Source organism: Notothenia rossii (assembly GCF_949606895.1).
Source record: "Notothenia rossii genome assembly, chromosome: 6".
NCBI lineage: Eukaryota > Metazoa > Chordata > Actinopteri > Perciformes > Nototheniidae > Notothenia > Notothenia rossii.
The window spans coordinates 60,263,536-60,287,968 of record NC_136909.1 but is presented as its reverse complement, the minus strand read 5'-3'; the positions used below and the strand labels follow the sequence as shown (position 1 = coordinate 60,287,968).

At 39.9% G+C, this 24,433-nt stretch overlaps 1 protein-coding gene across 1 annotated transcript in view; it reads left to right on the top strand.

The window, feature by feature from the left end:
- Positions 1-22,124, top strand: part of dntt (deoxynucleotidyltransferase, terminal) — a gene marked incomplete at its 5' end in the record, with an annotated part of 200,917 nt that extends 178,793 nt beyond the window's left edge. The window contains one exon of the mRNA XM_079686891.1: positions 18,375-22,124. Coding sequence (XP_079543017.1) covers positions 18,375-18,461 — 87 coding nt within the window. The 3' untranslated portion in view covers positions 18,462-22,124. The remainder of the gene's footprint in view (positions 1-18,374) is intronic.
- Positions 22,125-24,433: the final 2,309 nt, after the last annotated feature.

The following is a 24,433-nucleotide window of genomic DNA, read 5'->3' as shown; positions in this document are numbered from 1 at the left end:
CCAGTCTGTCTTCCGGTTGTTGCCTCTTTTTAATGACGAATACACACTACCACCGCCTGCTGGTAAGGAGAGTTATTGCCACTCACGCATGCGCAGTTCGTACGTGCAACTTGGCCGTCGGCTGAAGTCTTTGCGGTGTGTTCCAGTGCAAAACATGGGCAAGACACGGGAGACGTGAGCTGACGTTCCGTCGGTACGTGTTCTTTGGTGTCAGTTTGGTGTTAAGGAGGTTTAGTCCCCCCTGAGCAGGTGACACCTTATATCACTGGGAAAGCACTATATAATATAATATATATAGATTTAAATGTGTCTTATAAGGCTGTTTAGCAATCTTGTTGTCAGGTAATGTCATACATTGATGATCCTGTTGTATCCAATTCATGAAAGGTTGCAAAGAGCCATTCTGAACACAGTTCGATCCTCATAACCCCCTGCAGAGGCTATGCATTTTATGTATGCAAGAGGACGAAATATGAAAGGGCAAAGCCAAAATATGAATCTGCAGTTCATCCAGGGCTCTATGTTTGTAATGGCATAGGCACATAGGATGGGACAAGTCATTGTTGAGTCACCTCGTGGCCCCGTTGACACCGTGTTGTAACCAGGGTGCGATTAGGAGGAATACATTAATCAGCTGTGTAGGCCCTGACATGAGTCCTTTCTTTCCTTTTCAAAGCAGTCGTCTCTGAGCAGGGCCGTCCCTCCCAACAGGCCAATCATGCAGACTGCGTGGGGCCTCACCTTGCGGAGGGGGACTCATCTTGCGGAGGGAGCCTTAACTGAGCCGCACCTATGCGTTTATGCGGCGCAATTAGTGTGCCGCGGCACGGTTTCGCCGCTGCAAGGCTCTACTAGCAACACCCCCCCATCGATGCTCGCAAAACAGAGGACCTCATCATATAACTTTGTGTGGGGCCTCAAGTTGGCCAGGGACGGCCCTGCCTCAGAGCGACTGCACCCTGACAATTTAGTGAGGGAAAGAGCAGTTCAGAGCAAAAATACACCAAACAAATATTCTCTTCTACAAAAGCCTCTCCCAATGGGACTCTGAAGTAAATACATGGTACCTAAAATTGATAAACTGGTGTAGGTGGAGATAGCACATTTGGCAACATAGGAGAACCATTTTCCAATGTAGGATAATAGAGAAGTATGGCGCTTGCCAGCTTTTTAAATTAAGACGCATATTGGCAGGTCTGTATTAGATGGCAATAATTAGTAGCACAGCATGGAAGCCGATAAAAGCATGTCAAATGAAAATGTAGTTTAAGTTTCAGGACTTTTGATATGTGCACTGAAAATAAAACAGAAAAGGAAACTGGAAATGACATGATCATTACAGACACAAACTACATGGCACCTTTGGATCCCCAATGGGGCATTCACCATCATAGTGAAATACCAAAAATACAAAATGAGTGCCGTCAAGAAAATCATGCTATGATGGTGACTGAAAGGCTGATATTGAACCCATCAATGGGACACAAATAGAACCCGGAGTGTCCATATGGATGGATCAGCAGATGCTTCATGTGTTCTCCCCACTGCCATCCTTTATCTGCAGAATCTACATTCACTGACACTGGGACCTGTCAGTTATAGATATACCGTAACTCTCCTATGTAAAGAAATGCAGTCTTAACTACTAATTGATATGCTTACACAAGATAGATTAATTCCTGTCTTTCATGGACATTAATTGGACATAGGTCTTCGTTGGATTCAAACATTTTTGTATCTCATAAATCCGATCGCTTAATAATCTTTAGTGTAGTCCAATGCAGATAACACAAAACCCTTGAAAAAGAGATCTTTGATCTCAAGGGGCTTTCACCTGGTTAAATAAAGGCTACAAACAAACAAACAAAAAATACAGTGAACTAAAATAAATATGAGAAAAACTAAAATATAGATAAAGCAGTACAACTAGAGTTCTAGTGTACCCTGTATTAATGGTGACCATCTTTCATCCTGAAAACTATTATCATTGTATTGCTATTAATAGCAACATTCTTACCAAGAAAATTAAATCACTGAGCAGAATTACCAAAGCTTTTCAGTCATAAAAAAAAGTTTTAATATAAAAGAAACATTAAGGTTTTTGCCTAATTTAAAGTTCCTGGTTGTGGACGTTCTGTGTAGCAGGTAATAATTGCTAGTTTGCTATTTTTAAATCAATACATTTGTAATACATGTAATCCATAATACAAATAAATATTTTCAAATCTTAAACATTATGGAAAAAAGAGCAAAAATTGGCAAGGTAATTAATGTACAATGTGTGTACTCCACCAAGCTGGCAACATTTTTTTTTTTATAAATGTAATCTAAGGTTATTTCATCATTAGCCCTATCTTAAATAACTTTCATATTTAAAGGCAAATACTGTTAAAAGGTATTATCCTCTCAAATTGTCTCGGCATTGTAGTACAAGTTTGGCACCCAAAGTATGCAAAAGAAAAAAATAAATAAATTACAGCTTATTTTTCATGAAATATATGTTTTGTTTTTTTAATCACTTATAACAGGTATAGCATATTCCTGCCCAATCCCATGATTTGTTGCTTCTCCAGTGGTGTGACCCGTCATATAACTCATAGCTCATATCCAAACCTTATAATACTTCCCAAACAAAGCTCCTATTTTGCCAATGTGCCATTTTAATTGAGGTGAAGTGCTGAGGCAGCAGCATCCGATCACTCTGTCTGCAGCAGGAAGCAAATTGGTCATGCAAAACCAGCCGCTCTTCAACAAACCAATTTATTATTTATGGGCTTCAGTGGAGCAGAGAAAGTTAATTTATTGTTATCATTAGAAGAGTGTTGTGTTTGGGTCCATGCGAGGAAAAGTCAGGCTACAATTACAGGCGGCTCAGATTAGAGAACATCATGTGACCCTCCTCACACCTCCCAGGGTCCTGAGCCGCCAACTAACTTCAATGAGGAACTTCAGGAAGAAGATGCAGTAATATAAACAATACAATAAGAAAAATATTAATTTCACTTAAAAAAGCTAATGTTTAGTACATGGTCTCTCTTTAATACCGTGAGCCATGTTCATCTCTCTCAATATATTTGGCTAATTTCTGCACATCCCTCCACCTGAAAATACGATACACTGCAGTTTGTATCGCCGATACCGATATCGATATTGTCATACATTTTACAATCTTTTTTCGTTTCTTTTGTATATTTAAATTTGCTATGTCGTTTTTTTTAATATTTTCTTTTTATAATCGTTATATGTTTGACCCTTCGCTTACAACTTATCTCCTTTTGTTGTTTATTTACACCAAAGAAAAGGTCCTGGCAATAAACTAGCTTCTGATTCTGATTCTGGTACTAAGAGTCAATCCATCAAGTTGATTGTCGTTTGACTAGAAATCTCTTTGCAAGGCAGAATGAACGCACTTTCCTATTGAATCAAGTTCAAAGAATCGAGTATTCAACTAAGCCTTGAAACAAAAGTTGTTAGTAGCCTTAAGGGCCTACGCAGTTGCTGCACTAAACTACATTTTAGCATTTAACATACCTAGCCATTATTTTGCGGTTATCTTGGTGAAAGTAACTCAAAAGTAATATAAAAGTAGTGTAACTCATTACATTTCAGAGACAGTAATATTGTAATGTAACTTATTACTTAAAGTGGACCTATCATGCTATATTTGAATAATATAGTGTAGGACCATACCTATAGAAGGCATATTTATACTTTTTATTTTTAAAAATACCAAACAGATCATGCATTTTAGCCATTCCTCATTTCGCTCAATTTAACACTGTCTTTTCATGGGCTGATTCTGTGAGAACAGCACCATCTACAGGCCTGGCATATGTACTACAGCGTCTCCAGCGCTTTCGAACGGCAATGCTCGTGGCTGTCTCCTCCTGATTGGTGGAGTTGTCCCAATAGCTGTAGCGCCACTTCTGTGACGTCACAGAAGTGTTCAAATCTGGATCAGTCTATATCAGATCCGTTGCAGCCCATGTTTAAGAGATTTGGGTATGGAGGAAAATAGAGAGGGTTGTGTTTTCTGACACTTGGTGAGTTCCCTGGAACACCGGGGACACATATTCATGTATAAAAGACGTACAAAAGGACATTTTGCATGATAGGTCACCTTTAAAAAAGACAGTAATAAGTAATATGTAATTTATTACATTTTGGAAGTAACTTGCCCAACACTGCTTACCGCCAAGGATACGTGGCCCATGAAAACAAACACACTCATAGAAATGATGATAGAAAGCCATTTGCTTAACTTCAAGTGCTATGAAGTGCAACCATAAAATCTCTAAAAACAAAACTCTTACCACACAGGCCAGAGTAGTGAGTACATGCTTGTGTCCACGCCTAAGTGTTGGAAGCATTATAATATCGAACCAATAAATCACCACAGGTATAAATCCTCACAACCCAACCCAGAGCAGGAAGCAGTTTCGTCACGTCTTAAAGAAATATGCCATAAACTGTAAGTCCAATTCCTTAATTCAATGGCAATGATATGCAGATGTTATTATAAATTCAGAAGTTCTACTTTGGCAACGTCACAAGGACACTGGAAAAACACAGAACTTTTATTACACTTCTCTCTGAGTCTTTGCTGTTTCTGTCTATTACCTTTGGGCAGCCTAATCAACTAAATAACTTTGATTTGCAAATGTTTACCTCCACAGGAGCAGAGAGCCATAACACCCGGGGCGTGGAGCGAGGCTTCCATTGTTTCTGATTAGGAATTCATTATTTATCTACCTGTCTGCCTTTGTTCCCATTGCAGGGGCTGATTAGCAAGCCGGGGACAGATAGGTAATGACGATAACACTAAACCCAATAGCTGTTTTATAGGCGACGGTGCTTTATGACGCTTGCACTAATTGCCGGTGTGATTAGTGAGGTGTCTGTGAACTCTCCGGGTGCTCCTGCTGTCCTGTGAACTGAGAGGAGTGAACTGGAGTGTGGGTGTGAGGCGGATCGTTGCAGGAGGAACACACAGGGGCATAATCCACTCCCACTTTTTCTGCCCCTGTCAGGTCTTTCCTGTGTGCTGCAATAAAGACAAATTAACTTAAAAGCAATCAAAAGATTTTTCTTGTTGATCTCCTGGCGATAAAGTAATCTGTTTCTAACTGTCGGTGAGAAGAATAAATAAAGAAAGGAGACACATTAGCTGATATGATAGGGTTAGGAGAAAAAAGAGATTGTATTTCTTTCTGGCTCCTGTGTGTGTGTGCTTTGGACTCTTTATATAAAGGTCAATGTTTCAAACGTGAAACACTTGACTCTGAATATCTTCCTCTTACTTTTAAGTAGAATCTGATTTGAAAGCTTTTTGTGCGTCTCCCACTCAATCTGAGGATAAAAGCAATAGAATGGATGCAGATTTTTTTTTTTGGATAGTTAATCAGATTTTTGGGGAAATTCATATTCATGAAAAAGAGATGTGCTGACTCCAAACCCAATTTTACCTAGAATTAAAACAATATAGCACTCGTAAATACCTTAAAAATAAGAATGTATTCAAAACTAATTGTCTATTTAACAAGTATTTAATCTGATAAATGAATCTGTTTTTATTGACGTGGTTGACGTGGTTGACGTGGCTTTGTGACGTGCAACAACATTAACCTTTCTGTTGGTCGCTTGTTAGCAGACCCTTCACGCGATGGCAGAGTGAACAGGTACAGGCAGGGCCGGACCGAGACAATAAGTCAGGCCGGGAACATATGGACATGGGTTACTATTTAAACATGTTTTAACATGTATTTAGGAGCCTATCCATGTGAACCAACAAGTCCTCCAACTCATACGACCAAATAGGTCGATTGTTCAAGCGCTTATTACGACCTATAATCACGTTTGAAAGATTTCGACCTCTAGTGCTCCCGTTGAATGCAAACGCTCCTAAAATGTAGGATAGTTTGGCAATTAAAACGCTTTTTGATTAGATTTCTACCGAGAAGTGTATATTGTACTTTCAGAATCCACGTCCAGTGGATGTGAAGGATCTATAGTTTGATAGATATTACGAAGATGATTTGAGGTCTCGCCAGGAGAACTGTATATGTGGCAGCGTCCATGTAAAGTTAGCGTCAACACTCACAGGGTGAAAACAGTATTTCCGGTTTTGAAGTTTTCATAATAAAACCGTATTCCCCTCACTGTCAAATGATTTCAAAGCTATATCTGCAGTACTCATCCACTAAAAACATCGGTTTATCCTTATTGGTTTCAATTGTGTACAATGCTTTTGTGTTTTTCCCATATGTTTTTCTTTTTCGATTCTGAGGGACACATTTCTTTTTTCAGAGGTTTTGATAGGCTAAAACATCTACCTATCCGTAATCCTCAGCTACCGTTCAAGCTTGGTGATAGGATGTTTTAGCCACAATGCATGTTGGGATACGGTGTTTATGCGATATGAAATCCGAAAAGATAATAATACTTTATTCCGAGTGTGCTTGCTTTTCTCTTTGGAAGTCATCACATAACGGCATTGGACCCGTCCAAGTCCAGTTTTGGATAGTCTGCCGTGGTTACATTCCATTTCAAAGAGCTGTTTGACGCTCGGCGTAACCTTGGCGCACTGCCACTCCAACATCCAATCACAGGGCTTGAGGACTAATCACGGGGTTTGTAAAGCAAAGCGGATGTTGTAGTCCCAAACGATAGCTGAGGATTCTGGGTAGTGCAGTGTCTTCGGAAACTCTGTGTCTAAACTCCGAAAAAACAATTAATTTTTCCGAATCGAAGGTTAAAAACACAAAAGCATTGTACACAATTTAAACCAATCAATATTGTGTAATTACCAAGGATAAATTGAGGTTTTTTAGTGGATGGGTAATGCAGATATCACTGTGTAATCATTTGACAGTGAGGGGAATACTTCCAGTTTTATTATGAAAACTTCGAGACCGGAAATACTGTTTTCACCCCGTGAGGGTTGACGCCAACTTTACATGGAAGCTGCGTAAAGACGTACACGTTCCCCTGGCGAGACCTCAAATCGTCTTCTTAATATCTATCAAACTATAGATCCTACACATCCACTGGATGTAGATTCTAAAAGTACAATATACACTTCTCGCTAGAAATCTAATCAAAAAGCATTTTAATGGCCAAACTATTCCACAAATTAGGATTTTCCAGAGAGGGTTATTTGTGAATAAACAACCCTCCAGAGTGTTTGCAATCAACGGGAGCATGTTGTTTCTTACACGACCACTAGAGGTGCTACACTTTAAAACGTGACTATGTGTTGTAATAAGCTGCTGAAAATCAACCTATTTGGTCGTTTTTTTAGGTGGGCAGGCTGCACGAAATATACTTGGGCGGCTGTTAACATACGGACGCCCAAGTAAAGTGTGTGGGAAACCCTGAAAGCCTTTAGTTTAGCAGTTGTGACACGAAGAAATGTGCCTGTGATGTGGTTTGTCTAGCGTTAGTTATTTATTTCTGGCATCTGCATTTAAGCTTCAAATTCTGAAAGTGGTGTTAATGTGGAGATTATTGTAATACTTATCTCTAAGCAACCAGGGTGATGCCAACTTCTGCGTTGCGCTACCAAAACCCCTTATCCAGGCTTTTAACGTTAACATATTACAGGGTTCGTACGGGTGCTTGAAATCCTTGAAAATGCTTGAAATTTGACGTGGTGTTTTCAAGGTTGGGAAAGTGCTTGAATTTTGGGAATGGTGCTTGAAATTGAGATAAAGTGCTTGAAAATCTAAATGCTTTACTTTTACAATAAATTCCTGTCTGACTGAATAGTTCGCTTTTTAGATTAAAAGAAAAATAATTGCTTCGCTTTTACATAAAACAGCTCCGCTCAGGCCTTCCCGCGCTATGCGCGCGACCTGCAAGTGTTTGTTTTACGTGTGACCTGGGCATTCTGATGAGAGTGATCGATGACAGTGGTCCAGGAGGTTGCAGTTTCAACAAGCGTTGGCTAGCAGAAGACAAATACAAGCCATGGCTAAGACGAGGGTCAAGCCCACGAATAGCCTCCTGCAAAGTTTGCAAAAATAACGATGCGAGAGTCTGCGCTGACGAGCCACATGAAAGGTACGCCGTAGTAGAGCATTTTAGATTAGGCTAACGTTGCATGTTACGTTTATTTAAGCTAACGTTAGCGAGCTGAATAGCTAACTCGATTGAGGGATAATAATAATTGCAGGGGACAATCATTTCAGAGGAGCGTACATATGTTATGTGAGTTACAGTCGCCATTCTGTGGTGTTCAGGGGATGAAGCACTCACTTGTAATTCAACCCAGTCTCACAGCATTTCGTGTTATAGTCACGAAATATAATCTATTGATTCGACACAGAGCGATTTTTAAAGCAATGTATTTCTACTGGTAGTATGTGTCGTGCCTAAACCAAATGTGACTTGCTCTATCGAAATCAGTCACATTGACCCGAAGACACATTTTCGTTTGTATTACTGGTCTGGGGGAAGCTCGCGAGTGTGTTTGTGTATTTTTGCGTTTTGTGTACCGGGGAAACACTCACAAGAAACACCGGCTGTTGTTATGCTTGCTGTGATGTTACATTCGTCCGTTCTCTGCTTGTAATTATGTCCTCATAAGCTTCAAAGTTGTATTTATCATCTGAATTTGCTGAAACAAGTTTAATATTCTGAAAGCCAATACTTTGTTTATTTGAAAACAGATGAAAACAAACTGTCTTTTATATAAAATTGAAGTATTATACAAGTAAAACTACATTTTGCTTTAATCCCATGTAATTGTAGAATGAACACAGTCTTCCTTTGAATATGTATTTGTCAGGTGTCTTGAGTAGTCAAAATTACCTACAAATCATTGTACACATTTGTAAATATTATTTTCCACTTGTTACCATTGTGAGTCTATTTTTATGCAGCTCTGCGTGATTTTGTTGCTACATTTCACTACCAGAGGTGGAATAAGTACTCAGATATTGTACTTGAGTAAAAGTACAAGTACTCAGATCTTGTAGTGAAAGTAGAAGTACTCAGATCTTGTACTTAGTAAAAGTAGAAGTACCAGAGTGTAGGAATACTCTGTCACAGTAAAAGTCCTGCATTCAAAATGTTCCTCAAGTAAAAGTAGAAAAGTATTCTCATCAAAATATAGTTAAAGTAGCGACAGTAAAAGTAGTCATTGTGCAGATTGGTCCATTTCAGAATAATATATATGATATGTTTTATAATGATTGATCATGAAAGTGTTCTCAAAGCTGCTAAAGGTGCAGCTAGTTTGAATGACTTTGTATACTGCAGGGTAGCTTGTGGATTTACTCCAGGTGGAACTAAAGTCTGATTTAACACTTGATTAGATTTCACATCATTCATCCACATCTGCAAAGTAACTAAAGGTATTCAATACATGTAGTGGAGGAAAAGTACACCATTTACCTCTGACTTATGTTTACTGCCAACCTAAAAGTATCTCAAAAATAGTAATCAATAATGTATTGAAAAGTTATTTGGCTGATTGTTTTATATTGGCTCAGCCAGGTAATATGGGATGCCCAGTCTACGTACAGATCACTAATTTTGAAATATTAAACTTAGTTTTCTTTTCTTTAATTTTTCATCCTCGTGTAGAAGGCTATCACGAAACACACATTTGGTTGTTTATAGCATAAAGAACATCTGATTTAATGTGAGGTAGGGAAATAATCATTTGAGTATGTGTATATAAATATGTAATTTACAACAGCTGTAAGATGCTTGAAAAGCTGGAAAATGCACCTTGAAAATGCTTGAAAAGTGCTTGAATTTGACTTTGGAAAAGGTGTAAGAACCCTGATATTAACAAACAGTTGATTTTGTTGCCACCCAGCCGATACTGAGCAATATTAGCATTCATTTGGAGGCGTTTTTCTGTGCATTAATTCTCCCCTTGTTCCACCATCTCATGACATGAGCTAGTTACTAACAAAGGCTTTTAGTTGTTTGATGCTGTCAAACAAGCCATGTGCTCATGCATTTCTGATTATTTACACTGGTTAACTTGCTGTTATCGTATTGTACTCTTCACGCTGCTTTCTACATTGGTGCAGTTTCTCTAAAAAATAAGCCCTATGCCCTTTGTGCAGCTGTTTTTTTAGATTAAATGGAAGAACATGAATCTGTTGTCTCACAGCAAGTCAACGTTAGGTGTTGTTGTGATGTCTCTGAGGTCAAAGAAGAGTTTCGGGTGTTTTCCGTATGTTCTTGTGGTGGAGGAGGAATGAAAGTCTGAAGTTTGTAGCTACATTTTGAGATTTATACAATTTTTAATCTGGCATACAAATGCAGTGGCGAACTGTGTCTATCACAACTGGACCTTCTGTAGACACACACACAGCCGTATTAATGTTTAGGAGTGCTGACAATCGGATAAGGTGGTAAAAAGTCAAAAATATACAGTAATTTGTGTTCAAATCAAGAGCAAATGCTTCAAAAGTTTCAAGGGTCATCTAAGAGCTGTTACTTGGTTGGCTGGTTTACATACACTAGTCAACTATAACTGACAACATGACCTTAAGTAAGACAACCTTCTGTGCATAGTTTCATCACGTTGAGAATATTACTTGGCATTGCAAAGGACATGGTTGGTACCGCCCACTCTAAGGTCTAATGCTTTCATTACTCAATTCATTAGATAACTTTGTTAATGAATATATCAATGTTGACTATTCCTTTTGATTTTATTATCTCACTTGCATGACTTATGTTTAAGGGTTACTGAATTATGTAAACTGCGAATGTTGTGTTTGCTTATTTGGATAAAAAAGAGGCTGGGCATGGTTGTGGCATTATGACACATAAATAGACGACAAAGACCTATAAAGTCAGTTTAGGGTGTTAAGGAAGATAGATGGGTCAAACAAACATGGACTTTTACGAATTAGAATACTTTCCGGACCCCCTTTACAGTACGTATCGAATGTTCGAACATCCGTGTGAAACCAAAATGCAATCTGAAGTTATGCACCTTTTATTTTAAATCCAACCATATTTTCCATAACCTAACCAAGTGTTCTGTTTGAATTCCAAACGTTGTTTACTCCCTCACTCCAACAGCAGGGGAGTGTTATAGTTTGACACGTAGAGCTACCCAGTGTTAGGAAGTGGCACCAAGGGGTCCTGACCAAGCATCCGTGTGTAACGAGTTGGGAATGAGGACGGGTTGGTCTATCAAATGCTTGCTGGCAGGATAACGTTGAGCAGCGATCCAGATTTCTCTCTCTTTGTCTCTTTGCCTCCCTGGCTCTGTTTGATGTGTGGAGTGGGGCCGGCGCCGGGCAGGCAGCCATGTCCATCAGCTCCATCCATCAGGCAGTGGACCGGGTGGCAGAGCCAGGATGACGGGCAGCAGAGAAGGGGCAGATGTTTTGCAGGAATTGATATGTGTTCACGTCCACAAGGGATGTCATTATGCGGCGGACAGAGAAACATGTAGCTGATTAGCGGCTTATTAAGTCAAGGACACTGGCTCGGCTTCCATTCTGGCTTGTGGTGCTGATGGCTTGCCAGTAACTGAGAACCTGAGTGTCACAGACAGATAACCTCTCCTTCTAATTAACCGCAGCTCTGCTCTTTAACTCTGAGCCTTGTTTGATACACCAAAAATACAGTTCCAGACAGAATACGGGGAATTGTTTACTGTATTATATGCATTTTTCATAAACTGCCATTTTGATTTATAATGACCAAATCCTTGATGTAGCCTGTACACAGGGCTGTCCCTTGCCAACATGAGGCCCCACGCAAAGTTAGACGATGAGGCCCTCTGTACACTAATTGCGCCGCAAAAGCGCATTGGTGCGCCGCATTTTCGGCTCAGTTGAGGCTCCCTCCGCAAGATGAGGCCCCCTCCGCAAGGTGAGGCCCCACGCAGTCTGCATGATCGGCCGGGAGGGTAGGCCCTGCCTTTACATAATGTTCAGCTAGAGTGCCTTCACTTATGATCTTCATATTCCAAATATGTGTGTTACAGTCTCTAAGGGATGATAGTGTAAGCAAAGTTGCACTTGTTTTATTTGTTGCAATACTAGAATATGGTCTGTGTAGTGCACCTTGGCTTGAAGCACAGGTTAATATTAATGCAAGTAGCACACCATTTTATTTGTTTCAGTTCTGTTTAGGGTTCGTAACAAAAGCTAATAATAATGCAAGTTGCACACTTTCATTTGTTTGAATACTGTGTGTATCTTGGCTTGAAGCAAGGTTTATTTTAAGTTGCACTTCATTTATTTTATTCAGTGTGTACCTTAGTTTGAAGGTCAATCATAAAAGAAGTCTTTATATGTGCTTTCTGCAGAGAAGGGGGGATTTGTTTACATTTACAAACAGTGTTCAAGTCATGCGCTAACTAAAGTTTGTACAATAATAATTTCATGAATTCTGATTCCTTCACCACTCATGAGGGCCGACCAAGTGTTTTTCTGTGGGTCCAATAAGTATAAATGTGTGAATATTTCCAATCATGGAAAAATAAATAGATACCATGATATAACGTGAAACCAATATCATTTGAAAAAATACAGTGGTATACTGCTTTTGTCATACCGCCCAGCCCTAATTTCAAGTATAGTTTCCCTGCATACACTGAAAAAATTAAACGTTGACTTTAATTAAATGTATCACGTTAAGACATTTCATGTAACTGTATTAGGTTAGTTGAAAGCAAATATATTAATGTTGAACCTAATATTTTTTATTTAAACTTAATATTACTTTCAACTAACCAAATACAGTTACGTGAAATTGACATAATACATTTAATTAAAGTCAACGTTTCACTTTTTTCAGAGTATATCTAAAGGGAAGAGGTACATAATGCTTGTGGATTCTTCTCTCAGAGCCCACGCTGTGTTGTGCTAAGTAAATAAAGCAGCCTCCCCCTCAGGGCTTGTGAGGATTGTAGGAATTGAGGAAAGTGGACAGAGCCGCAGAGGGAGGGCTTTATCCCGGATCCAGGACAATGGCTAAATTAGTAATGTTGAGAATCTCATCTGTGCCTTGTGTTGTCTCCTTTAGTTGGATCTCCTGAGTTTCCTCTTTTCTGTTACTGAACATTAAGCCCTGCCACGCGTTGTTGGATATGTGGATTTACTATAAATCACATCAGCCTTGTCCAGCAGTCTCCTTTCTTTCCTGTTCTCTTTAATTACTCCAGCCTCCGCATGCCTCCACTTTATATCACCTGTATGTTTAATACAATAGAGCATCATAAATTGCAGCGATCTGTTTCTGCATTTGGTATTTTTTGTATGCACTGAGAGCAATACATGGGTTCAAGGTTATGAGCACAATAAAAATACAGGCAGTGCTGGCCCCCATAACGGGCCTCGGGATGGTTTAACTCAAATATAATACTGTTTCACACACCATACAATATTATTTTTTTGTGAAAGAGCGATAATATTTCTCTGGACTCCACTGATTAAATGTTTTGTGTGCAGAAGAATATAAGAGCTTGGAAACCAAACAAAGCTTCCCAGATTTTCAGAAGTGGACTTTAAGAGATATGATGGGTTATTTAAACTGGGCTCTTATTTCAAACATCCCCGAGGGTGGCTCAGAGAAGTTAACTCTCCTACCAAAGTGCAGAAGCCAGGTTTACTGTTTACATGACATATAAACAAATACTAATGGAGAAGCTGACCCAGTTGCTTAATTTTATTTAAATAAAAAAAAAAGATCAACAGGAACTTTAGGGTGCATTCACACATAATAGTCCGCTCTCTGGTGCTCACCAGACCACAGTTTGTTACATTGTTTCATTTTTCAGAAGGTTCGGTTTGCTTTCAGACCAGGTTCACACGGGCAAAACTCAAACGGATTATAAACTTTAAACACAAGTCATGTGCTCGGAAATGCTGTTCAACCATTGGTCAGACATTAAGGGGGTAAAAACGCAAATCCCGGCAATTTCTAGCGGAGCCTCCGCCATGGAGCATTGGCACTTTCGGCAGGTTATTCTCATGCTGCTGTTAATCTGGAGATCAACAAACACTAGCGGCCCGCGCATATGATTATATAATCAGACAATGTCCGTTAAAAAACTGCGGAGAAGTAACGGGGCAGAAACCCTCTTTTTTACGCAGCGGTCCAGACATAGACATCAGACGGCGACACATATTCAGTTGCCAGTTACTTTGGCATTAGGGCAGGGATATCTAGATACTTCCCAAGGCTTCACATAATGAATTGTGCTACTTTTAAAGCAAGCAACGATGTTTTCAAATCTGTAATCTAAAAGCTCCTTAAAAACACTATTGAAGCAGTTCCTACCGTTGCTGCGTTAGTTCAAACAGTAACAACGGACTATTTATCTTAGCGGATGCATGTCAATTTAAATCAATACTTACAACTATTTTTCCAATCAATAAAATCATTTTCTAAATCCACAAAAGCATTTCAATTAATATTGGGAGTCATGTCGTTACTTTGTTGAGAATGTGGCCATGTAATAAGCGGGATAATGTGCAGCGGCGCGGTCATTATGGGGAAAATAACACTGACAGGCTGATCAGGAGCCCAACGCGAAGCGGAGGGATCTAGATCGGCATGTTCTTGTTAATGAGAGACGTTCTGCAGTAAGGAGGGGCGTTTCACAGACGACAGGTGTTCTTACTTTTATGTAGCTGACGGAGAATTTTTACTTTACACGACACTATTCAACACTTAATTCTGCTTTACTCTTTAACTAAACAACCGCGGATGTCTTGAAAGACTCTTTCGCTAAAGATTTTTGAAGATATCCGCGTTCTTGTGACACGTAAATACTGCGCTTCCTATGTTTTGGTGCGGACTGCGTTCACACCAGCAATGAACTGCTCCAGAGTTCGCAAGCAAGCGCTCCAAGACCACCTATTTTAGCGGACCAGAGTCCGGTTGTTTAGTTCACTTAAGAGGTCTCGGACTGTGTTCACACCAACCCAAATGAACCGCACCAAGCGGCTAAGCGCACCAGGGTTCGATTCAACCGGACTATACAAGGCAGGTGTGAACGCACCCTAAAGCAACTAATACTGCAAGACTTCTCAGTCAGCAGATTTCCTAAAATGTAAAAAGAAACAGAGCAAATAAATACTATCTACAAGAAATCAGAAATAATTTTTCCTAAGACAGCACTGTTCCAGGACATGTACAGTACCACTCACACGAGTAGCTTAGCAAGAAATAGAGTGATAATTCAATTAGATCTTCTAAATCTGCACTGTGCTAAACAGAGGGTCAGTGTTTTAACCCCCAGCCGCTGAGTCAAAAAGTGTCCATGGGCAAGAAACTTAAGCGTAAATTGCTTCGTTGGAATGTAGTCTTTGGGATTGAAAACTATGTTTGTCACTTTGGATAAGGGAAGAAGGAATAAACTTCAGAAAAGCAAACATATTGCACTTTAGCTATCACAAAGCCAAACCAGTCTAAAAGCATTCTACACAGCAAGGTTGTGAGGTTATGAATGTGTGTGCGTATTAGCTTATTTCCCTCCCCAGTGCGGCGCCATCTTGGGAATAACTTGGTCCGACACGGAGATGGTGCGAGTGAGATAGTATGTCTGAAGCCTCCCGCCCACTAAATATTTCCATACATGTGTAGTTATGAATGACGTTATGAATAAATATGCACCTTATGAAAGGTATAGTTTAGTTAGTGTTATACTGGATGTTTGTTACACAGGTATGCTGTAGTGTGTGTAGCATTATGATTCTCTAGTTTAAATGCATTTTAGTGACCTGCAATGAATGGCAGAAGGGTAATAGTCGAAATGAAAGTTTCAAGGGATATTTAATACAGGTTTAATACTGTAGAACAAGATGTATGAAAGGTACAAAAGATTAGTGAATGTAAAGTTCAGCTTGAATGTGTGTTTGTCACAGAAGGGGTTATTGACAGTGGATGTGTGTTGATGGAGCTGTCAGGAAAGTGAATGATTAAGTAAATACACTGAAATGCTTAAAGGTGGGTTATGTAATTTCGGAGAAACCGGTTCGAGTGCGCTAGAATTTGAAAATACACAACCGGAGAAAATCTGCCACTTCCTTACAGAGCCCCTCCTCCAACACACACGAACGTGCACATGACCAATGAGGGCACGAGATAAGTTTGTGCACAGATGGAAGGCTGACAGGCAGGTAGGCCATCCAGTTACTTTAGCCGGGCCGGCTCAAATGATTGGTCGTGCTTTTTACAGCGCTACGGCTTCCACAGATGACATTTTTTTTTAATGGATTTTTTTTCAAAGCACTTAAGATATTCATTGCTATCGGGATGTTAAGAGCATTCCATGGAATATAACAAAAAGTGTATCTCGAGCCGGTTTCTCAAACTTACCTACCCCACCTTTAACAGAATTAAGATAAGATTAAGAATAATTTTGTGTAATAAGACTACCAGCAGAAGCAATCTGGAAGGAAACCCAATAACCTGTGTCCTCATTGCTCCTGTCTCACCTGCTCATTACAGGTATCATTACTGTTATTGTGGTCCTCATATCGGGGACCCGTAACAGTTACCTCAAATGCTAGCTTGCAGTGCTTGACACAGCTGGCATCCGTTGGTTGCGCATAGAGTCGTTTTTGCGGTGTTCCCTTTCCTTTAGTGGGTTATTTCGGTTTGTTCAGTATGTAAATGGCCTGCAAAGGCTCAAATCCAAATGTTTACACACACTCCGCCCCTCCATTGGTCTCCTTTGTTTACTTCTGTAACGTAGTGACATCACTATGTAACACTCACACTTCTATTGGCTAAGGGGCTGGACATCCCTAAGCGGTTGACCAATCACAGCAGAGCCAGCCAGCTATCCAACAGACTGGGCTCTGGTTTCAGACAGAGGGTGAAAAGAGATGCTGCAGCACAGGCAGTATGAGAAAAATAAAGAGCTTTTTGAACATTAAAGCATGGAGACATGTCACAGTAGAGACAAACAATACTAATATGAACCAGGATCATTTAAAACACTCATGTGAATGCTACTTAAGTGCTATTGCATTGGCCAAGTACAGAAGAAATAATCTTTTTTTTTTTATTAGCCAAGAATCTCTGGTACAAGGTTGACTTCTCACCCTACCATAGTTGTGTGCACATTTTTCTCCCATGGGTTATTTTTAAGGGACTCACTTTCCCTTTTACCTCCAAACTAGGTGATCCGTGATACGAACAGAGCTGTAGCGTGCACCCTAACCCCCCCCACTGCACCGCTTACCTGTCATTTGCATTTGAAAGAACAAGCCAGTATTTTGGGAGACGTGCCTTGTAGCGCTCTCCTCTCCTGGCTGCCGACGAGTTACTCTCAGTTATCTCTGCCTTCAGCTGGCAGTGGAAGCAGACATGCTCTTGGTTTTTCTGCCATCTCTTCGCAAGGTGTCAGGTCCAGTTTAGCACTTGAAGGCAGGATGTGTCAGAATCACAGCCCTCTCTCTCCGGGCTGTCTTGCGCTCAAGGTGAGTCAGGCCTCGTCACTGCTTCTTTAGAGACATAACCCGTCACATGGTGTTGGTAGACGGCCAGTAGTTAATAGCCCTGTCGCGATTCGTCGGGGAAAATACTCATCTACTGAAGAGAGCAATCACTTCGAGCAAGGTTAGAGTGTTTATGGGTTCGAAGGGAGTTGGGCGGTCAAATGTAAATCTGCACGGTCACAGCATGTTTGCACAAACTGGGTGAATAAAATCCTACATTTATACTTCAAGCTTGCAGCGTGGATAGCACAGGCACAGAGATGGCTGAGTGTACAAGACATGAACATTTTCAGGAATAATTAATCTTGAAATTGAGAATGTGTGAGCTAGAATACAGATATGCGGACAACCGTGACTAACATGCACCTTGACCTTTTTACCTGACTATATGTGCATTTAGTTTATGATTAACTGGTTGATATATATTTGGAAAATATGATATCGTTTATTGTTTGTCGATAATGGTAATATCTGTTATTACCTCATTTATATTCTTATTTTGTATTATTTGTATGATATTTCAACACTGTGTTGTGTTGTAGTATTGCTGCTGTCTTTGTTATGGGGGAAATGGAGGGGTTGGAAAATGAACAACATTGTTGAAGAAAATGATGTTATAAATAAATATAGGAACTGAGAATGAGAATGTGTGGATTTGCACCAATCACTGAGAGCAAGGTTAGAGTGTTTATGGGTTGGAAGGGAGTTGGGCGGTCACTGCATGATTACACAAACTGGGTTAATCAAATCCTACGTTTATACTGCCAACTTGCAGCGTGGATAGAAGTGTACACTGAAAAAACTGAAATGTTGATAGGCTGAGTGTACAAGATATGAAATGACTTAAAAGGCTGAAATTGAGAATTTGTGGATTGGCGTTGGTGTCACCGAGACACATCCCTGCACTGACCTTCTGTTTGTTTGTCCTATCTGTAGAAAGAGTTCCTGGCAGCTTCGACTGAAAAGGACATCTTTGCCCATCTGGGTCTGGAGTACATGGAGCCCTGGCAGAGGAACGCGTAGGCCTGCTCTTCCCTGGCTGGATCGTACCCTCTGCATACATCACTGTTTTTCCCATCTGCTTCCCGCTCTGCCGCTCTCCCGTGATTCACTTTCAAACTGCTTTTGATTTCCATATAGTTTTGTTCTGTTGTTATTGTGTATGCTGGTGTATGATTCAAAATTCTTCATATTGTCTGTTAGAGAGTAAACACTCTACCATTCATGGCGTGCCTGTCTCTAAGTGTTGTAATCACAGGCAGGACACAAAGACAAATCAGTCGGAGTACAAATCGCCCGGGGTGCTTACGAGGTGCAGGTGGGAGGAAAGAAACAGACGAGAAGGGAAGGGGTGACCAGAGAGAGAGAGAGAGAGAGAGGGAAAAGGGAGGATGAGGGAGAAGACAGGAAATGAGGGGGAAGGGAGCTTTTGTCGAGCAAAATGTTGTAATCGCCCTCCTCCTGGCAGGAGAGTGCTCGACGTGAAGCTGAGCCAGGTCTCTTGGGGATTGAGAGGCGGTTAATGAGCTTCAGATAGAGGAGCGTTCTGGCGTCGCCATTTAGCCTCCATTTAAGCCTCCGTCCACTGGAGATCATTTAGCTGGCACGCAGCAATCCGAAGACACACAATGAATCCCCTTTCCCCGATGCTCGGCTGAAATTAGAGGCAATCAGCTGCACCGGGAAATCATGAAGCATTCTGACGGAAGGTAAATGAGTCCACTAACCACATGATTGTGTCTTGGCATTCAAAGCTTCTCCGTCTCCAGTGCTTAAAACATCCATTATCTTACTGGACTGACTTGTGTATGATGTTTGCTTGTTAAGATGTGTCCTTATTTCTATATTCCCATACGGTGGCTCTGCAGGACAATGATTCACTAACGAGGAAACTTTATTGATCCCTGTGGGCCAATTTGGTAAGTCTGAGTCCAGTGATGATGACATGACCTGCCTGTGTCTATCCAGCTGTGCTTTAATCACGCCCACTTCCGCATCGGCATGTCAAAAGAGGAGGCCGACATCTTCTTCTTTGGAAAAAAAAACAATATGGGCTATTTATCAAATACAAATAATTAGCTAACTACCCCTCCCGTGGTCCCTCCTCCTCATTTCCTGCCGCTTGGAGACTTCTTCACTGGGGCGTGAGCGGCTGAAGCCCTGGAGACGCACCTTTTTTAGCCTCTGTAGCAACTCCCATTGCAGTCAGTGCAAGCCATGCTGAAAAACATTACAACAATATTTTATATACTCTGACAGTGTTGGAATGTAAGTACATATACTCAAATACTGTATTTTTGTGAGTACAAACGTGACAAATAGTAAAATGAGCTTATAAGCTACATATTGTTTGCTAGCTCATTATTCTTCAATCCATGTTGAATTTATATTTAAATATATATTTAAATGTACTCCGCTACACAGGAAAATCTCACATAACGGTTACTTGAAAGCAATAACATTAAGTTGAACCTAATCTTTTTTATTTAAACTTGATATTATTTCTTTCAACTAACCTAATACAGTTACGTCAAATCTGTTGACATAATACATTTATTTAAAGTCGCTTTTTCATCAATCTTCTTAAGAACGCGCTATGCAGCGACAGTCAGATTAATATTTTGTGGGATGAAAACGCAGAGTGACACTCTGACGCTGTATCGATGTTTTCGTCAGTCAGAAGTGGGCGTGGTTAAATCTTATCTGGGTTGGAAAAACTACGTATAGACGCGACCTGCCCTGCTGCTCACTTCCCAGCCCACTTTCCAATGATGCTCAGCGCCTGGTTCTTCCCTGGGTGCCTCAACAGGAGCAGGAACAGATGAGAGCCACGGCATTCTAGTGAATCACCCTATTTAAAGACTTATAAGTAGAACAGTCCGACACTTTGAGGACTCGACCCGGACCCCCCTTCCTTCTTCTTCCCTCTTTGTCTGTATCTTTCTTCCCTCCCCCCCGCTGAGTTGCTTTTTAACTCACGCTGACACAACCTCTGAAGGTTTTCAGCACAAGCTCCCGCACCCCGGCCTCCTGGGTTATCTAATGTTTTCACTTTAAAGCGGGGATGAATTCTTACCCAAAAGATGAGAAATTTCTCTAGAAGAATAAAAAAAATAAAAGCTGACCTCATTACATTTAAATGTGTCCTGCCCTCTTTTCCTTATCGTTTTCCAAATGCAAATGGGATCTTTTTTATTTCCACATTAAATATTCACCCGTGTAAAGGGACTTAAAGGCGGTAGCACTCAATTTAAGAATCCACACTTTGCAGTTTTGGTCTGAGAGGGTCTTAAACTGTTTGCAAAGCTGAAAATCAAGTAATGCAATCTCCTCCAAAGCCTTCCATTCAGTCCCTATGGAGCAATATGTCTGCATGGCATTAGTCAGTGAGACCATGCTTTTAGTGTTAGTTTATCTGACGGAACTTTAGCTGTGAATAACACTACAACTGATCATACCGGAGTATTGCAACACTTAACCTCAGTGAACTCCAGTAATTACTAATTGAGATACAGAAATGAATGTGGAAAGCACTTATCGGGAATTCACAGTCATTCGTGTCATTACAGAATTTTTGTTTCAGTGGTTCACAGTTTTTTTCATTCAGTGTTTCTGATAGAACTTCACCTACTTCCAAGGTCCAGGGAGTAGGATAAAAGTATGAAAGGTAAAAACTATATCAATAATTCAAGTACAGTGAACGATATATGGATAGATCAACACACTCTCACTCCATAATCGTCCAGGAGCGACGTTTGGTCAGGGTCCCGTGGCGTGCAGTTGTGACACTCCGAGGCTCCTTCAGCTTCATAAAGGGACGCAAATAGCTTTCAACTGATTGCAATGTATTCCCATCTGCTGCGGGATTTGACGCTCAAGGAAGCACGGCATTCGTTTGTGTCGGTTGCCCTTAAAGGCAATGAGCGTCCATTCCCATTGGATCACGGAGAATTGTACACCCGGAAGTAAGTATTCCCCTTACTGTCGATTGATTTTACAGTGATATCTGCACTACTCATCGACTAAAAGACACCAGATTGTCCTTGTTAATTACACAACATTGATTGGTTTAAATTGTGTGCAATGCTTTTGTATTTTTCCCCTTTGATTCGGAGAAACACATATTTTTTCGGAGTAAAGGATGGCAGAAGACACTACACTACCCAGAATCCCACTACACCATCTGCTCTGTTTGACAAACCCCGTGATTAGTTCTCAAGCTCTGGGATTGGTTGACCTCCAACTGCATTCCATATGAAAAAAAACATTTTGTAAAAGATAAAATCATACTTTATTCAGCAGTGCTTGCTTTACTCTTTGAAAGTCATCACATGAATGCATTGTAATAAATGGTTTGGCTGCATTACATATATTACACATCTGTCGTAGTTCTTTATTTTTATTTATCTACAGAGATCGGGCTCAGAATAGACCGGAAACTATTCTTTTACCGTTCAGTTTGAATTTCACAATAAAGTTAGTAGTAATATTTTGTTTTGATATTATTGTTTTTTATTAACTACTAGACCGCTGGGTCATGTTAAGACCATCTTTTCTGTGTTGCTGTGGGGTTTTTTCATCGCTTTTGTGTTACAAACGGTTTATGGGTGTCGACAGCTGAAAAATTGAAGGAGCGGATCTAGCTGTCTTAACCGATGTATTTGTTTGCAGTCATTGGTCCTGAGAGGTCCTGGGATTGGGGTGGGAGGGTTTATTTTATTATTATTTTTTTTTCTTAGTTTTGTCCTCTTGTCAGATTGTTGTTATTGTTTGTTTTTCTGTATTTGAGTTAATTTGTGTTGTGATTGTACTTTGTTATTTACTAAATGTGTGTGAATAAAAACATTTGATAAAAAAAAAAAAAATCTTTTTTCAATTTTCCCCTGCATGTATTATCTCTCCCAATAAAACAGCTCTTTACATTTCGTTTTATAATAATCCTAAAACTAAAAGACAAACAATCAAAGTTAAAAGGGACTGCTGACCAGTTCTTGTTGTTCTATACAGACTACATATTTTGGAGAAGAAAAAGACAGATTCTATTCATTCATTGCTGTCCAATCCAATCTTGTTAAGATAAATTGTTTTTGCTGAGGTCCGAGTCTAAGCCTCAGATCCAACTCATTTGTTTATTCATCACTTTCAGCCAATCACATGTGTCCATTTCCTATGCAAATCATTGCCTCAGTCTGGCAAACTCTGTTTTTGCATGCTTGATATCTGAGGTCTGACTGAGATGACAGATGTGTGAATATATGAAATATTGCTCACAAGAATTTAAATAAAAGTGCTGGATTTGCTGACAAAAATGTATTTTTCTGTCCAATCAGTTTTAATTTCTATACCTATGCAAGCATTTCTAATCCCCAGTTTTCTCTCGGTGACATTCCGGCCTTCAATCACTGGATCCGACATCCATTCTTTTAACTTGCATATATTCCTCATGGCATGGGAGCTGAGATATTGACTCGGGCTGTCAACATTAACACATCAACGCACACGATTCATCTTCAAACCTTAATGCTTAATCTAATGAAAAAACGGATTTCTCTGACTGGTTTGTCATGCATTTCTTTATTTAGACTCTACATGTGTATTTGTTTCTATCCCAAAAAATACAACTAAATACTAGAATGTTAAACATTAATCATTTGACAGCACTAATATTGATATCTTGGACATTTCTTGGGGGTCACAGCAGTGTTGGAACATGACCTAAAAGTTTAGCAAAATGACCACAAAGAGAAGCAAAATGAGTACAGAGGGACAGAAATGACCATGAGGCAGAGGTGGGAGTAAGTCCTACATGTGCAAGTCATGAGCAAGTCTCAAGTCTTGACCTACAAGTATCAAGCAAGTCCCAAGTCACTGTGGTGAGAGTCAAGCAAGTCAAGTCAAGTCATTGCTCAGGTCAAGCAAGTCAAGTCAAGTCATACGAAATTCTGATGAATAAGCCCAGTTTCCGCATTTAAATCAGTTAAAAGACAGTGGTTATGAAAATGGATTCAACCCACACTATGATCTTCATTACATACACAGTTAATCATTTGAAATCTATTTTAGACCGATGACAATCATATTAAATTCATATTAACCCTAGAACTGCAGACAATATAGCTAGGACTCAATCAAAAAGTCTGTTCAAAAAGGCAGAATTCCAGGTAAGAAAATCATATATGGCATTTGCCACATATTTAATTTAAATTTCTGTTAACTCTAGAACCGCAAACAGCATCAGCACCTACATAGATATCATTTTCAAATCATTTCATTTGTTCCATTATATAATTTCCTTATAAATTAAATAGGATTAAGGTTTTTTTGCAGTGACGAATGAAGTTGGATGTTGTGGCGGTCGTGTCTCTGATCTTTATGCTGCAGACCCTGCATACCGCTGTTCTCTTCTTATTACCGTCATCGACAAAATAATCCTTGAATCCAAACTTCACTATTTTTGGAGTAAAGCTAGCCGCTGCCATGTTAACTGACATTCCTGCCTTCTAGTAGGTTGCCAGGTTTGCGCGCATGGCGCTATAATCAAGTTTTTCGAAAAAATTAAACGTAATATCTCACTACAAAAACAAAAGTCCTTTCAAGTCATCTGTCTCAAGCTTGAGTCAAGTCTCAAGTCATGAATACCAAGTCAAAGTCAAGTCAAGTCTTTTATCAATGTTAGTCAAGCAAGTCTCGAGTCCAAAAATATGCCGATTCTGACTCGAGTTAAGTCATGTGACTCGAGTCCCCACCTCTGTCATGAGGTGAAACGACATGAGCATGACCCATAAACGATTGCACAGGGACACAAACCGAACACAAAAAGAGGCAAAACAACCAAAAGAGGTGCTCAATTACAGAATAGATAAAAAAATAATCACCGATGCAAAATTAACACTGTTTCCCAAAGTGAACACAAAGAGAAAGCTACAATACCACAAATAGATTCTTGATTAGAGGAGATTAAAATCTGTTTTTGTTAAATGATCGCTAAACGACTA